Here is a 14,684-nt window from a genome sequence, read left to right as displayed (position 1 = left end):
GTAAGAGAAAAGGATGTACGTAGCAAAGTGTACTTTTGCTTGACTAATTGATCCTTTCAGAGAAGAAATTTTCTGACCCCAAGAATGACTCACTTCTAAGTTGTCAAAATCTAAAATGTGGACCACCATCATGAATGCTACTTACACTAACCTTCCCAATAAATGCTCATGTAAACAAGTGTTTTGTAGGACAAAACCACCAATGAATTTGATGCTCAATCCATATACCCTTGTTTTAAGTTAATACATTCACGCATTTCAGTTGTGTCTATCTATGTGCATTTTTCTCATATCGAAAAAGGGTCTCTTTAGACAACACATGTGTTTTGCTTTTTATAAAAATTTGGTCATGCATGTTAACCTCATCATGGGTTTTTTTTCGCCTTAACTCTATTCAATTGAGGTACAAGGAATATACAGCAACTGTTCCCAAACATGTTAAGTTCGTTATTCTTGGTAATTACCCAATTATTGGACTTTGTTTTGCAGCTAATAATAATTAAGTTTCGATTATGTCATTGTCAAATGCTACTTTGTTTGTGTTCGTCGAATCAAGACATCAAAGCATCCTATTGACTGCAGTTTAAAGAGGCAACACCTTGAATAAGAAACAATTAAAAAAGAAAAAGAAAAAGTGTTTCAACTCGCTACTTTTTTCCTTTTTCTAGCAGTAGGTATTGCCTCACCTTAACAAATTTTTAACTAAATTGAGACGAGTTCATTGCATAAATAAATGATTTTACTGTATTTCAAGCGCGCCCATATCTCAGTTTTTTATAATTTGAGAGTAAACTTCAGGTAATTAGATACTCCTCTCAATACTTTTTACAAATAGAAAAAATCTATGAAAAGAACAAAAAAAATGAGATAAGATACATGTTAGTGAAATAAATGGAGAAAAATAAAAATTGTAAAAAGTTATTGTAGAAAATTGATGTTAAAATAACATTAGTCTTTATACAATTTTGCTGTACAAATTGTCAGTGGCATGTTTCAGAAAGTGATATCATTGTTGGCGTAAGAATGCTGTTCAGTAATTGCCTTCCTGTGGCATGCCCGTGCAGTGCAGGAAAAACCTCTTGTTTTTCCAACCCTGCTATTGTTATTAATGTTATTATCCAGTTTATGCTGTATAGTTGAGCCCTGCACGTACTACAAATTACAATCACGCAAATCCTTTTCAATTCATTGCTTCTGTCACAACCCTGGTGTCTCAGAAATCAGAATTCACAATAACAATGTTCTCAGCGGAGCATGTGTTTGTCCCTTTGACAAAATATATCAACAAATATTTTATGGCCAACAGCTATGTATGCATGAATGCATGTGCCACACCATCTTTTATTTGTTGTATAACTTCAATTTTCTACATAAAATAAGATGTTGGTTTATTCACATTGGTAGTACATTAGTGTTAACCCTGTAAACATGAGAGGAGAGAGAACAAAAATTGAACAGCCGTAAGTTATGAAGTTGATGGCATGAATTTTGAAACTTGCAAGAGCGAATGCTTTGATTTGGTTGAAAGTTTCAGCAAGTCAAGCCTATCCACCTTTTAAAAGCCAGGGCTGCTTCCCTTTTGCTTAGTTGGGATTCTGTCTGAAATTTCGGAGCCTTCCCTTTGTAAAGTGATTTATGGTATTTCAAGAATAGCATTCGGTACTTGTACTTGTCAACAAACATGTTTCCTTTTTCCATCATGGTCACAACTTCATTGGCTCGAGCGAAGAATCCACCCCTTACAAACGTATACAACACAGAATCAAGAAGTTCCTGATCAAACGTCATGGAGACAGAAGAAGCATGAGCTTTCATCTCACCCCACAGCTCTGTCACCTCTTGATATTTTCCTCCAGTGGCAGCATACCCTGTGACCATAGAATGGAAAGTTTGCACATTTGGCAAGTGGCCTAAGCTTCTCATCTTCTTTAGAGCCTTCTCTGCATCTTGCATCAGTTTCTTCTTGCAAAAAAAGTGGATTACATTATTCCAGTCATGAACTCCACAATCCACTCCCTGCCCTTCCTTGATTTCCTGCAACAGCTTGGTCATTAGCCCAGCTTCCCCAGTCTCCGCTCCATCTTTAGCCAGCATGCCAGAGTTTTGTTGGGTAACTCTTGGAATTCTAGCCTCTTTCCTCTCTTTAAATAGTTGGAGTGCACCCTGTGTGTCTTGCTGGAGCACTCTGGATTGAATCATTGCCTCATAAGAGCTTGAGTCAAGCTGGATACCAGCTATCCTAGCATCTCTCAGAAGCGATGTGACATCTGCCGCCCTATTTGCTCGGCAATATGCTTTCAAAAGAGAGGAGTATACAGATGAACCTGTTCTAACCCCGGCTAGACGCATTTCATCCAGGAGATCGTGTGCTTGATCCAGCCATCCAAGTGAGATGCACGTGTTAATAACATGAACCAAAGCTGAATTGTCATTGGAAAATGGAGAATCTTCTCTTTCTGCCTTGAGAAGAAACACAGCTAAATCCTTGGTCTTGCCAGCTTCTAGCATAGCTTTAACTAATTTTACATAAATTGTTTCAGTTGGCTGCAATATACCATGTTTGGTTGTGATCAAGTCCACCCGCATCTGCAACTTTGACAATAAAGAACCAAGTATAGATTTCCACTCTGCCTCAAGCTTTGAGAAGTTTCTATCTGTAGAGAACTCCTCATAAGATAATACAGCACTTGTAATCGACCTGTTATTTTGTAAACTATCTAAATCTTCACTGTTGTTCAAACTACGGACAGAAGCCAGTCCAGGAGAACGATTAGGATCAATTCCATCAGCATTCATCATAAATTTGGCAGCGGCAAGAGAATTTTTTGCTTCCTTTGCTTTCCTAAGCATTTCCAAAACCATGTTTGAAGCAGAATCTAGATCCCCAAATTTCAAATGGCACGTCAACAAACAATTATAGAAATGTCGAAACTGAAAATCAGTTAGATTTGGGGCTTCCTCTATGTGCCTTTGAAGCTTCTTGAGCTCTTCCCTTCGCCCATTTCTCTCGTATACACGTGCCATTATTATCAGTAAGTGTGCATCTGCTTTGACACCAATTCGAGGCATCATATCAAGAAGCTGCTCTGCCTTCCTAGATGACTCAAATAGGAGGCACCCTGCCAAAGCAATGCTAAAAGCAGCACTGTTCGGTTTCATGGCTATCAAAGGTGCATTGCTCTTTTTACGCGGATCTACTCTATTGTTCTGGAACAAATACCCTATTTCAAGAATCAACTCAGCAGCAAGGTAACTTCCTTCTGCAGTTTGTGACATGTGTGCTAAAACTGCAGACCAAGCAGTGGCTGGGGGAAAATGCTCCATATCTATCATCTTCCTTAAAATGGTTGATGCTGGAACCGGTAGTCTGGCTTTTGCAAGGCCAAAGCTGAGGTAGATAAGCACATTCTTTTCCAACAAATCTTGTTTATCTTTCTCAATAGCACGTTCTACCAACTCATAAGCCTTTCCTAGCAATTTCGTATCAAGGCTGTCCACATAACTTGTTACAAGCTTAGTGATGACAGATTTTCTGGGAAACCCCTCCATGTGCATATGCTGCTCCAATAGTTTCCATGAATAATCTAATTGATTCGAATCGATAGCATTTTGTATCTCCAAACTAACTTTGGCAGGGTCTTTAGCATGGACCAAGATTCTTTCAGCCACACTAGAGAAATATAGTCCTTGAAGAGTAAATTTATTCTCTGATCCCGGTGGAAATGCTGATGAACTTGATTTAACTAAACTAGAGACAACCGACTTAACAGTATACCGGACATTTTTGTCACTGGAAACTCGGGCTATTCTATAACTGCAATTAGCAACCATGACACCTAAAACCAAAGGGATATCAGGCCCTGTTTTCAGCTTTCTTATTGCAAGCATCTTCAACTATCAGCAATTTCGTCAAGAGGAATTTAAGAATGAAGTCAATAAAAATCTGCACAATCATAGTGTCCGTTGGTAAACAAAATGGATAACAAATGTTACACTAAAACAGTACAAACAAATCAGAGTTATGATCAAAAGTTGGAATGAGCATCGTTGAAACTAGAAGTTTCAACAAAAGGAGTCGGGTAAAAAAACAAACACAAGAGCAGGTTTGGAAATGCATTATTGTAACAACCAAAAATAAAATTGAAAATTCAGAATTATTACATTTGTAAGAAGATAAAACATCTCCGGAAAAACGATATAATTACACAGACCAAAATGAAACTTTACTTATTTTAATTACATCTGACTTGTGACACATACATTAAAACTGCTTTGGCATCATTCCTTAAGTACTTTTCACAAACTACAAACAAAGATTACCAAGAAAGAAAAGTGTATACAGACATGAACAACGGCAGAAACTCAAAGTTGGTACTTTCATCAGTAGAAACTATAAAAGAAGTGAATAAAATCTCATAAACCAAGTGGGTCATTAACAAGTGCGGAAAATGTAAGAATTAATGTCTCACCAGGATATGAATAAGTGGTTGATGCCCATTGCTTCATTTCATTTGATAAACAGAAAGAGAAGACAGCGAACAGAAACCACTTGGTTTGTCCACTGCTCAGCTCTGCTCTGCCCATCAACACACCCACACCAACCATGAAACCACCGTACCCGACTTCGACCTCTGCCGCCGTAGAGGGAGGCTACCGTCAACGAAGCCTTGAATCAATCAATCAATTTCTTGCTTTGGGTATGGGCCAATTGTCACTCGGTCCATTTCACTTTTGCTAGGCTTACTTTAGCTGTTTCTTCCTACACCCAACAAATTTCCTCCTGCACCCCATCATTTTATAAGAAGACTAATTTAACCCTTTTAAAAATAACTTCTGAACTGTTCTTTCTGGAATATTTTCGGAACATATTTTTCAGATTTACGAATTTGGAAATAAAAAAAAATGTGTTCTGAAAAGAATATTTTGGAATGATTTTTTTGTCTTCCAGATTTCCTGATCCAAAAACATCCTTTTGCTTATGGAACCTCTAGAAATATTTTTGTTTACGGAACTCCTATTCCAAAATTACTCAAAATTGTGAAAGGATATTTTCGGTATTTTCATAGAATGTAGGGTTGCAGAAAGAAACTCCCTACTACTTTTATACTATTTGGGCCTTCTAATTTTTAAATTAAAATAAAAAATGTTTAAATTTATATAAAAAAATTGTATAAAGTTTTTAAATTTAAATAAAATTGTAAAAATTACACAGTTAAAAAAAAAAAAACTCGTTTCGATAGTTATTTAAAACCTCTAGAGTTTTGTGAATTGATGGAATCTTTCAATTGAAATAAAAATTATGTATGATTCATTTCAATTTTAGAGTCATTCTCAGGCATGACTGAAATTAAATATGAATTTTGTGTACTGCTTAGGCCAGCATAATTATTTTTCAAACATTAGCACACAAAAAAACAACCGTGAAAATATATAGAATTATGTCACGTCTTTATTTGCTTTCCAAATATCTTTAGAACACTCCAACATTATTTTTCAAAAATTAAACTCTAGTTTTTATCTATAGCACATTAATATTATCCTTTAATCATAGGGATTTTTTTAAAATATCTTTAATTCTCTCTAATATAATTATCTAATTTTTCTATCAAATATAATTCTTAAAGACAATACTTCATATTTAGTAATTAATTTTGATGATGTTAACTCAACAAGATAAATATAAAAATAATAATGATTTATTTTCTTCAATTAAAACAACATAAATATATTTTTTATTTATTTTTCAATCATCTTTTAGAATTATATTTTTTAGAATTTTATTATTTAAAATAAAAAAAATATGGATATACAAGCCCAAGAAATTTGTAGTTATTTAGGGAAATTATATGGGTTTTTTATTTTTTTAAATAATGTAGAGAAAAAATAATTGATACAAAATCTCCATTTATTTGTCTCTTAATCATTATCCATATCATGTATTAAGAAAATAATAATTATCAAATTATACGCAATTATATACATTGTACGATATCGTACACAATTATATGCAATTAATTTGATAATGATAGGATCCCTACCTAATTAGATTGTAATTTGGAGAGAGAAACTTCCTACACTAGTATATATTTATTATACAGGAGGTGATGTAAAAATACCCACAAGAGAATAAAAACACTTTTTTTCTTCTTTTCATCTTCTTACCTACAATCTTCTTATAATCTAAATTCAAACAGTTAGTTCCCCATCTTCATTTATCCATGTCTCTTTGTGTTTCCATGGTTACACAAGTTTGGTTGTTGAGGGTTCTTCTAATCATCAATAATTTCCTCTCTAAAGGATATACTCTCTCATCTTCTCCCCTTCTTCTTTCTCACTAGGTTCTTCTTCACAACTAGTATATTCATTTATTCCTTTCAAAAATAGGTTCTTTGGTTTGGACATTGTGCTTGCACATGTCCTCTTCCAAAGCATTTAAAACATTTGACATCCCTAGTGCGAATGGGTGGAGTGAGCATATCTTTGCCTATGGGTTTGGGAATCTCTTTTGGTTTTTCCTTGGATGTACTACCTCCCTTTTAAAATCTCTTTTTGGATAGGAGTTAGAGTATGAACCTTCCTTTCGACTTGAAGTTTTCCTTAAATTTTGTTGTTCAACTTTGATACAAATTTGAACCAAGTCATTTAAGTCTTGATAAGGTAATAGTTCAACCTATCTCTTATCTCAAGATTTAACCCACTTAAGAATCTAGCTATGGTGGTGGACTCATACTCCCTAATGGAGGCTCTCATCATGTATAGCTCCATCTTTTGCCTATACTCCTCTACACTCATTGTTCTTTGTTGGAGTCTTTGGAGCTTGTCCATCAACTCCCTATTGTAATAAGAGGGTATATGGCGGCGCCTTAGGGCTCCCCTAAGGTAATTCCAATACTCTATGGGAGGCTCCCTATGAAAACGCCTATCTCTTTCTAAAGCCGTCCACCAATACATAGCGTTCCCTTGGAAACTAAGAGTGGTTAGGGGTACTTTTCTTTCCTCACTTACTCTATGGCAAGCAAATAATTGTTCTACCTTCATTTCTCAATCTAAATAGACTTCTACATTTTCCTTTCCACGGAAATGGGATAGGTCTACCTTAACATCTCTTGGGCTCTCTTGTTCTGTCGAGTGTCTTTGTAAAAATATCTGCGAGCTGATATTGTGTCGGTACATATGAAGGATTGATTATCCCGGCTTGTAGTTTTTCTCGCACAATGTGACAGTCTATCTCAATGTGTTTTGTGCGTTCATGAAATACTGGGTTTGCTGCTATATGTAATGTCGTTTGATTGTCACATAAAAGTTGAGCTGACAAGTTACATAACAAATTTAAGTCCTGCAACAGATATTGCAACCAAACTATCTCCAAATAAGTATTGCGCGGTATTCTGCTTCCGCTGATGATCTTTATACGTTTGTCTGTTTTTTTTATCTTAGATCTTAACAATTTGGTTTTGTTCAACATTAGTTTTTAAGTTTTTTATATTAATTGAATTTTTGTTTGATCTTATAAACAATACTTGGTAAACAAATGATTAAATAAAATAATTGAAATTAAAGGTTCTATGTGAAAAACACCACAATCTCATGTTTATGCCGAATCTTGTTCATATCACTAAATTAACCATGTATACGTAAGTTGTTGAAATCAAATGAAGTTTCATGTAATCTTGGTTAAATATCACAATTTTTTAAACTTGTTCACATAAAAAATATTATCCGCAAGAATAAATAAATAAATGTGTATCATTTTAGGGATGGTTCAACCCTTATACAAAACGAATACTCACCTCCTAAGAATGAAACAAAAACCAAAGACTCCTACCAACATGGACAAGTAACACAACAACCAACATCCAACCAATCAACTAGGAAAAAACCAACACTCAAAAGGAATACTAAATCAAATGCATGCAAACCAGAGGATCAAGACACCCGTCATAATAAGAGCACACTACTAACATAATACTTATCAGACTTATAAACACATAATCGATTAAGTTATTGTCTGTTTTGGAGTTTATTGATATTGTTTTTCAAGTCTATTAAAATAGTATTGTTATGGTCAATCACGGTATTCGATTTATTGTCCCTTTTTGAAACTTAGAACTCTATTACGATTTTGTTATTAAAAAATATTTTGATGAATTAAGGAACGAAAATATACATTAATTATTAATTATCCTTTATTGCAACTCCTAACTTATACTAAATTATATGAGATTATTAGACATCCTAAAATAATACAAGTTTTACTCTTTCATCCAAATATATATATATATATATATATATATATATATATATATTTATGCATTTTGCTTACCGAGGAAAACTAATATTATTTATTAAAACATTAATATTTGTATGAGTAGGCAGATACATAGAGAAAGCAGGTTGTATAGAGTAATTAGATTAGGGTTTGGTGTTACGCATTGTACATTAAAAATTAGGAATAGAGGCCTAAAAGCACCATTCCTATGAGAAAAGCGTAAGGTGGTGATGAGAGAAAAGATGAACGAGATGGCGAAGGACGTGGAGTCAACACTGGTATGATCTGTGAAACTCTATCTCCACTGGGTGCTTCTGCTTCCACCGGAGATGATGCTACTGCCAATTGCACTTTCTCATATTTCTCTTCTTCCACCATTTTTGAATCTGCTAAACTTCTCTTACAAATTAGTGTTTAAACCAATTTTCGTTACTTTTCAAATTTAAAAGCAATTACACGGTGTTCACCTTTAAATTACAGAGTAAAAGTTTAAATAGTCCAAAAATTATATCCATTTTTATGGTTATATGCAAGTAACACTCTCGTATTTTAACTTACCAGATAATTTTTATTTTCCTTTAATTGTGTATCATTTGTTAAGTTAAAGCAATTTTCCATACCTTCTCCCTATACTTTCATATATATATATATATATATTTAATTTTAATCCTACTCTTTTAAATATATGTTAAGATTCTTAATTTTTTTTTCATATATATTTGAGTGTAAAATTTCTTAATATCTTTTTATTATGATATGCATTATAGATTGTACAATTTGAGCGATTGTCATTCAAATTGTAAAATTCAGAATACATGTAAATAAGATATTTCTAGATTCAAAAAAATATCTTCCAAATTCTAAATTATAAGGTGTAAATGGTCTTTTCGCCTGAGCTACGGGGGTGTCTAGAAAAGCTATGGAGGTACAGGAAGAAATTGCTCGTACCTTGTGGGCTTAATGGTGATGGAGCAGCGGAAGGGAGGGTTGGGCCGTTAGATCCAAGAACTGCAGGGCCTAACACAAGGGTATTTTTGTTATTTACTGATAGAATTTTACGAAGATAAAAATATATTGAAAGTAAAAAGAATATTGGAAAATGCATCATACCTGGAGCTGGTAAATTAGAACCAGAAGCTGCAATGTATCCTCAAAAAAACATATTAGAAATGTAATTTGATTATGAGAAATGAAAATGGGAAAATATTAAAGTGTAATAGATGCAGACCTTTGCAGTGCAAAGGAAGTCCATTGATGTTGCATGCTTGTGAAAATGAGAGGGAAAGAGCTTGAGTGATGGGTAGTTGGAAAAATGGAGCATAGGCAGAGACTAGAAGGCAAGCACAATCCGTATTAGTGGTCATCAAAGACCTTAGTGAATCACAACACGTACTTGGTGGCATTAAACCATTATTATTAGTGCTTCCTGTGATGATGTTGGCGCATGGTGTGAAAGTGCTCATCATAGAGGTTGTGCAAGAACCAGTAACTTGTCCATTAACAGAATTCAGTGAAGCCACTGTGATGAGGGCTGTTAGAATGGGTCCTATTTGAAAAGCCATGAATCTTAGATGGAAGGAGAATGGTCTGTGTTTGATTTTTATATACTAGAATGGAGGATAGGTAGGTATGAGTATGATAAAGGAGTTCAACTAACTTAACTAACATTTCTTCCAGTGATCACAGGCTTGCAATTTGGTATAGTTGGCTAGAAGAATTTGCAAAAACATGTTTAAGTGATGGATTGAAATACAAATTTGATATGACCCATTTTTTCTTCTTAATTCAAAGTATTTAAACAACAACATTTATTTCACTAATTTAATAATATTCATATTTAATTGGACAACTTCCTAAAAAAGCTATATTGAATACTAACATTGAAGAATAACACTTATTTTACTAATATTGGTAGTTAACTATCAGGTGACATCTCCCAAGTGCAATCAAAATCCCCTCAAGCTAGCTTCCAAAAATTACAAAAATATCTAAAAAGTTTTAACTATACCTTGCTTCGTATGTAGTTAATTTATCATAGAACATTTGATTGTGCTTAAATAACTAAGTACTTATTCTGAACTCAATATTTATACTAAATTAAGAAACATATCTTTACTTTCCTAGTATCAGTCAATTGACATAAATCACACACATTTAACCTTAATATAAAATCATTCACATGTGATTCCTTATTCCATTGGCTCGTTAATCCATATAGTTTTGTCATCTATAAACTTATATTAAATTTATCTAATCACAAATATTTATTGTACTCATAAATAGGATCTTTATGACACGATGTATTAAAAAATAATAATTTTTTATATTGTCTGCTAAAACAATAAATATAATGAATAAATTGGTCATTTTATTTTATGTAATTACACTTTCTTACCTTTCTCTCTAGAAAGATTAAAAATCAATTATATTCCACTTGCATTTCTTTATTTTCTCCTATTTTAATGTGAAGTGAAAGAACGAGTGAATGTAATTTGTCTTGTTTAACAAAATTAGTATATTTTTAATGAAATGTACTGATATAAACAAATTTTTAAAAAGTTATAAAAATAAAAAATTGAAACATGACTTTAAAATGAACAAGGTTTTTTTTTTTTAAAAAAAAAATAGTGTAATTTTTTTCCAAAATCGTACAAATATAGACAAAAAAAATTATTTTTCGGAAATGGATAAATCTTCAACGTTACATACGTTTATTTAATATTGAAGTCGCCCGTGATTTAAAAAAAAATGGTATATATGATATACGATTTCTAATATATATATATATATATTTATATATATATATATATATATATATATATAAAACAATAAAAAATTCGAAGCCTAAAATCCGTATATTTCATATACGATTTCTGTTAAAATTGTGTATGAAATATATGTTTATAATTTTAATATATAATAATTTTATTATACGTTTTTTAATATTTAAAATTAAAAATAATAAGAAATTAGATAATTTAAATTTACTATCTATAACTTTTTATATATATATAATTAAAGAAAATTAGTTTTTTATAAAATATTTTTTTAACTGAATAAGTTTTTATAAAATAATTTTTTATTATATATAATTAAAGAATGGTTGATTTTTTATATATAATTAAAAAGTTAAATACATTAAAATTATTTTGAAATCTTAATAAAAAATTAATGATGTAATATTTTACTAATATAAAATAATATAAGTTAATTATTAAATTTAATCCATAATAAAAAAGTTAAATTGATAAAACTCTAAAGTCGAAATGGTAAAAGTAAATACGAGACACTTTAACAAAAAAGTTAAAATAGACAATTAATTGAAAACTTTAATTGTCATAGAAAGCAGAAAAAAAAATAGTATATGAATCTACATTCTACTATTTTTGATATGATAATTTGCTCTATTGTGACAGCATTTGTTTGATTTATTTAAAAATCCTTCATCTGTATATGAATACTTGTTGGTCGGTCTGTTTTATTTGGTAAATATATTAATTTCTTGATAAAATTTAATTTTATATAAATAGACCAATAATATTAATTTTGAAATGAATGAACTTTCTAATCCTTCAAAATATGTATAAAAAAATATTTTCTAAAAATTCAGCCATTCTTTAATTATATATAATAAAAAAAATTATAAAAATTTATTCAGTTAAAAAAATATTTTATAAAAAACTATTTTTATTTAACTATATATATAATTATAACCAGTAAATTAAACTTATTTTAAAAAAATGCCCATTTTGAAAAAAAAAATACACTACTTTAGAAAAAAAACCATGAAGAAGACATGTCTTGCAAATACAACTTTAAAAATCATATTTTTAAATCACAACTTTTATTAAAAAAATCTTATTTTTCTTTAAACGTATATATTTTTTTTAAAAATATCTATTTTAATAAATTAAAAAAAAATACCTGGTTTAGAAATATCATTCTTGGCGTGACCATCTTTACTTTGATAGGAAATAGAAAAATGAAAAAGGTTGTCTTATCCCTTGTTTCATCGGTCATGCCCAGAAACATGCCTTCTCTTCTAAGCAATTATTTTTATTATTATTCAATGCCTTAACATTTTAGGTCTCTTTTAAGTACCCCACTCCATTATTCTTCATAATTATTGCAGCAAAAGCATATAGACACACTAATTCCATTACAAATCATTCTCAAAAGTAAACCCATCATGAAAAGGTTATGCATTGCCCCATAGGAACATATCAACAAAGCAACAAAGGAAAGATAAGAAACATAGAACGACACATAGGGAAACTTTATTAAATCAAAATGGTAAAGTTCCTATCAGATAATTAACAAAGAAAGAATCTGCTGCTGCCTATGCAAGGTAAAAAAAAAAAGTTGTTTCCCTGCTGCACAAGCTATCCACCTTCCACTCTTTAACTCCTTCTTTTTCTCACAATAACTCATTCTCTTCCTACTTTTTCCCCTCACAAAATCCAAAACAAACCCATTCACCACTTAACTATTCCCATCATCATCATCATTATCATCATCCAATGGCACCCAGAAGGATTGAGATGCTGCTGAGCCTGTCCCTTGTGGTGGCTCTTTCTGGTGCCACATTGGGTCAATCTCAATCAAGTTGCACCAATGTGTTCATAAGTCTTGCTCCCTGCCTTGACTATGTAACAGGAAATGCTTCTACCCCTTCCTCTTCTTGCTGCTCTCAACTTGCCTATGTAGTGAGTTCACAGCCACTGTGCCTTTGTGAGGTTGTTAACGGTGGTGCTTCATCTATTGCTGCAAGTTTCAATATCAATCAGACCCGGGCTTTGGCTCTCCCCACTTCTTGCAACATTCAGACACCTCCCCTTAGCACCTGCACTGGTATCACTTCATCACATTTTTTCAATATTTAACTTAGATATGTGAAAACCTTACCTTGTTATGTCATGATTTCAGGCTCAGATTCTTCCTCACCAGCTCTTTCGGTTTCAAACTTTCCCAACTCCCCTTCAGGTTCCAGACACTGAACTTCATATTATTTTCTTTAATTATATTATTGATATGAAGTATTAACTAGTTTTGCTTCAAATCTTACTTTATGAGAAATCATTTATCTTATTTAGATCTGTATTGAGGCGTGTCGCATTCAAAATTCAGTGAAAAATAGTGGTAGATGTGTGTTGAAGATCCCACATCGACTAGAGATTAGAGTCTTTCATTATATATAAGTGGGTGCAAACCTCAAACCTATGAACCGGTTTTATAGGGTTGAGTTAGACTTAAAGTCCACTTCATAATAATGTGACAATCACACATGCTCAACAATTTGGGAGTGAGAAATTATTAACTACTCTGGTTATCAGTGGACACATAATAATCAATCTTAAACTGTCTTATAATGTCTGATGAGTAAAATTTTGACATGAACTTTACACCGGAGCAAAGAATGTCACAAAAGAGAGTGTGATAGAAAAATTGTTAATAGTTTTGCTTGAGTGGCCTAGGAATTTATGTCAAACTTATTGCATACACTTATGTTTATGTTTCTCTTCTCTCAGTTTCATTTTTTCTTCCTTTATGACTAGCTAGCACAGTGAATTTGACAAAGTATGTTTTCTGACACAGGGATTGGATCTAACACTGTTTCATCAACGACTGGAGGTAGTAGAAGTGTCGGTGGTTCATCTCATGGAAATTCAAGTTCCACTACTAATTTATCATTTTCTTGGTTTTTCATGTTTGTCCTTGCAACCACTTTGACTTTCACCTTCAAGAGTACGACCTAGACAACATCACTGCACATTTTTTAAACCTTGTTTTGGTATTATTATCTTCTACTGCTTCCAGCATATCCACTGACTGCTATTATATTTGTCCTTTTTGCCTTAAGTTAGGATTAATTTCGCCTCTATATTTTTAGTTATTTATTTTTTCCTTCTAACTATGTCTGCAATATGTGCAGTGATACCACATTATATTCTGTCCTAACATACTGCCAAACTTAAAGATAAATATGAACAATTAATTTAAGAGGAAGCTGAAACTGAAATTTCAAAATATTTAGAATTATGAACACTGGAAGTACAACAATTAATTGAAGTAAAAGCTGAAACTGTTTATAATAAAACAGTTGAACTTTAAAGTAAATACTCACAATTAATTTAAAACAGTTGAAGTTCAAATTTAAGCAAAAAAAGTAATATTAGTTATTATTTGTATTGTTTCTGAAGTCACGGTGGATTGAGAAATTTAATTCTAATTCTCTCAAAAATATAATATAAAATATCTCTACATGAGAAACTCAAGGTTTATTTTAATAATAACTTCTATACATATTTTCCTATTTAATAATTACATATGAATTTTTTTCTTGTAATGTTTTAAGTTTTTAAAACAAAAGAAATCAATATTTTTTTATGACCAAACATTTAGTAACAACAACAAA

At 31.8% G+C, this 14,684-nt stretch overlaps 3 protein-coding genes across 4 annotated transcripts; 1 reads left to right on the top strand and 2 right to left on the bottom strand.

The window, feature by feature from the left end:
- Positions 1-1,159: 1,159 nt before the first annotated feature.
- On the bottom strand, positions 1,160-4,706 carry LOC137814232 (pentatricopeptide repeat-containing protein At1g03100, mitochondrial). Its single transcript, XM_068616833.1, has 2 exons — positions 4,470-4,706; positions 1,160-3,943 (listed from the first exon to the last, which is right to left on the bottom strand). The coding sequence occupies exon 2, from the start codon at positions 3,886-3,888 to the stop codon at positions 1,531-1,533; it is 2,358 nt and encodes a 785-aa protein (XP_068472934.1). The 5' UTR covers positions 3,889-3,943; positions 4,470-4,706; the 3' UTR covers positions 1,160-1,530.
- Positions 4,707-8,319: 3,613 nt separating this feature from the next.
- LOC137816186 (non-specific lipid transfer protein GPI-anchored 16-like) lies at positions 8,320-9,837 on the bottom strand. Of its 2 annotated transcripts, none has more exons than XM_068619269.1 (4): positions 9,498-9,837; positions 9,380-9,406; positions 9,218-9,286; positions 8,320-8,655 (listed from the first exon to the last, which is right to left on the bottom strand). In XM_068619269.1, exons 1-4 carry the CDS (start codon positions 9,829-9,831, stop codon positions 8,447-8,449), a joined length of 639 nt encoding a protein of 212 aa, XP_068475370.1. In that variant the 5' UTR covers positions 9,832-9,837; the 3' UTR covers positions 8,320-8,446. The 2 variants fall into 2 exon arrangements, with proteins under 2 accessions (XP_068475370.1, XP_068475371.1); XM_068619270.1 differs by having other exon boundaries at positions 9,218-9,277; positions 9,498-9,832.
- A 2,743-nt stretch (positions 9,838-12,580) lies between these two features.
- LOC137814231 (non-specific lipid transfer protein GPI-anchored 5-like) lies at positions 12,581-14,150 on the top strand. Its single transcript, XM_068616832.1, has 3 exons — positions 12,581-13,120; positions 13,196-13,252; positions 13,865-14,150. Exons 1-3 carry the CDS (start codon positions 12,790-12,792, stop codon positions 14,023-14,025), a joined length of 549 nt encoding a protein of 182 aa, XP_068472933.1. The 5' UTR covers positions 12,581-12,789; the 3' UTR covers positions 14,026-14,150.
- Positions 14,151-14,684: the final 534 nt, after the last annotated feature.

Source organism: Phaseolus vulgaris, chromosome 1, assembly GCF_000499845.2.
Source record: "Phaseolus vulgaris cultivar G19833 chromosome 1, P. vulgaris v2.0, whole genome shotgun sequence".
In the NCBI taxonomy this organism is placed as follows: domain Eukaryota; kingdom Viridiplantae; phylum Streptophyta; class Magnoliopsida; order Fabales; family Fabaceae; genus Phaseolus; species Phaseolus vulgaris.
The sequence above is the reverse complement of the archived record's forward strand: the minus strand, read 5'-3'. Positions and strand labels throughout refer to the sequence as shown.

Coding starts and splice junctions, on each gene's coding strand:
- LOC137816186 (XM_068619269.1), bottom strand. CDS start 9,831: ATGGCTTTTCAAATAGGACCCATTCTAACAGCCCTCATCACAGTGGCT. Junction 9,287..9,379: donor TTCTAATTTACCAGCTCCAG/GTATGATGCATT, acceptor CCCTTGTGTTAG/GCCCTGCAGTTCTTGGATCT. Junction 8,656..9,217: donor ATCACCATTAAGCCCACAAG/GTACGAGCAATT, acceptor GAAGTTTAGCAG/ATTCAAAAATGGTGGAAGAA.
- LOC137814231 (XM_068616832.1), top strand. CDS start 12,790: ATGGCACCCAGAAGGATTGAGATGCTGCTGAGCCTGTCCCTTGTGGTG. Junction 13,121..13,195: donor TCCCCTTAGCACCTGCACTG/GTATCACTTCAT, acceptor TCATGATTTCAG/GCTCAGATTCTTCCTCACCA. Junction 13,253..13,864: donor CTTTCCCAACTCCCCTTCAG/GTTCCAGACACT, acceptor TTTCTGACACAG/GGATTGGATCTAACACTGTT.
- LOC137814232 (XM_068616833.1), bottom strand. CDS start 3,888: ATGCTTGCAATAAGAAAGCTGAAAACAGGGCCTGATATCCCTTTGGTT.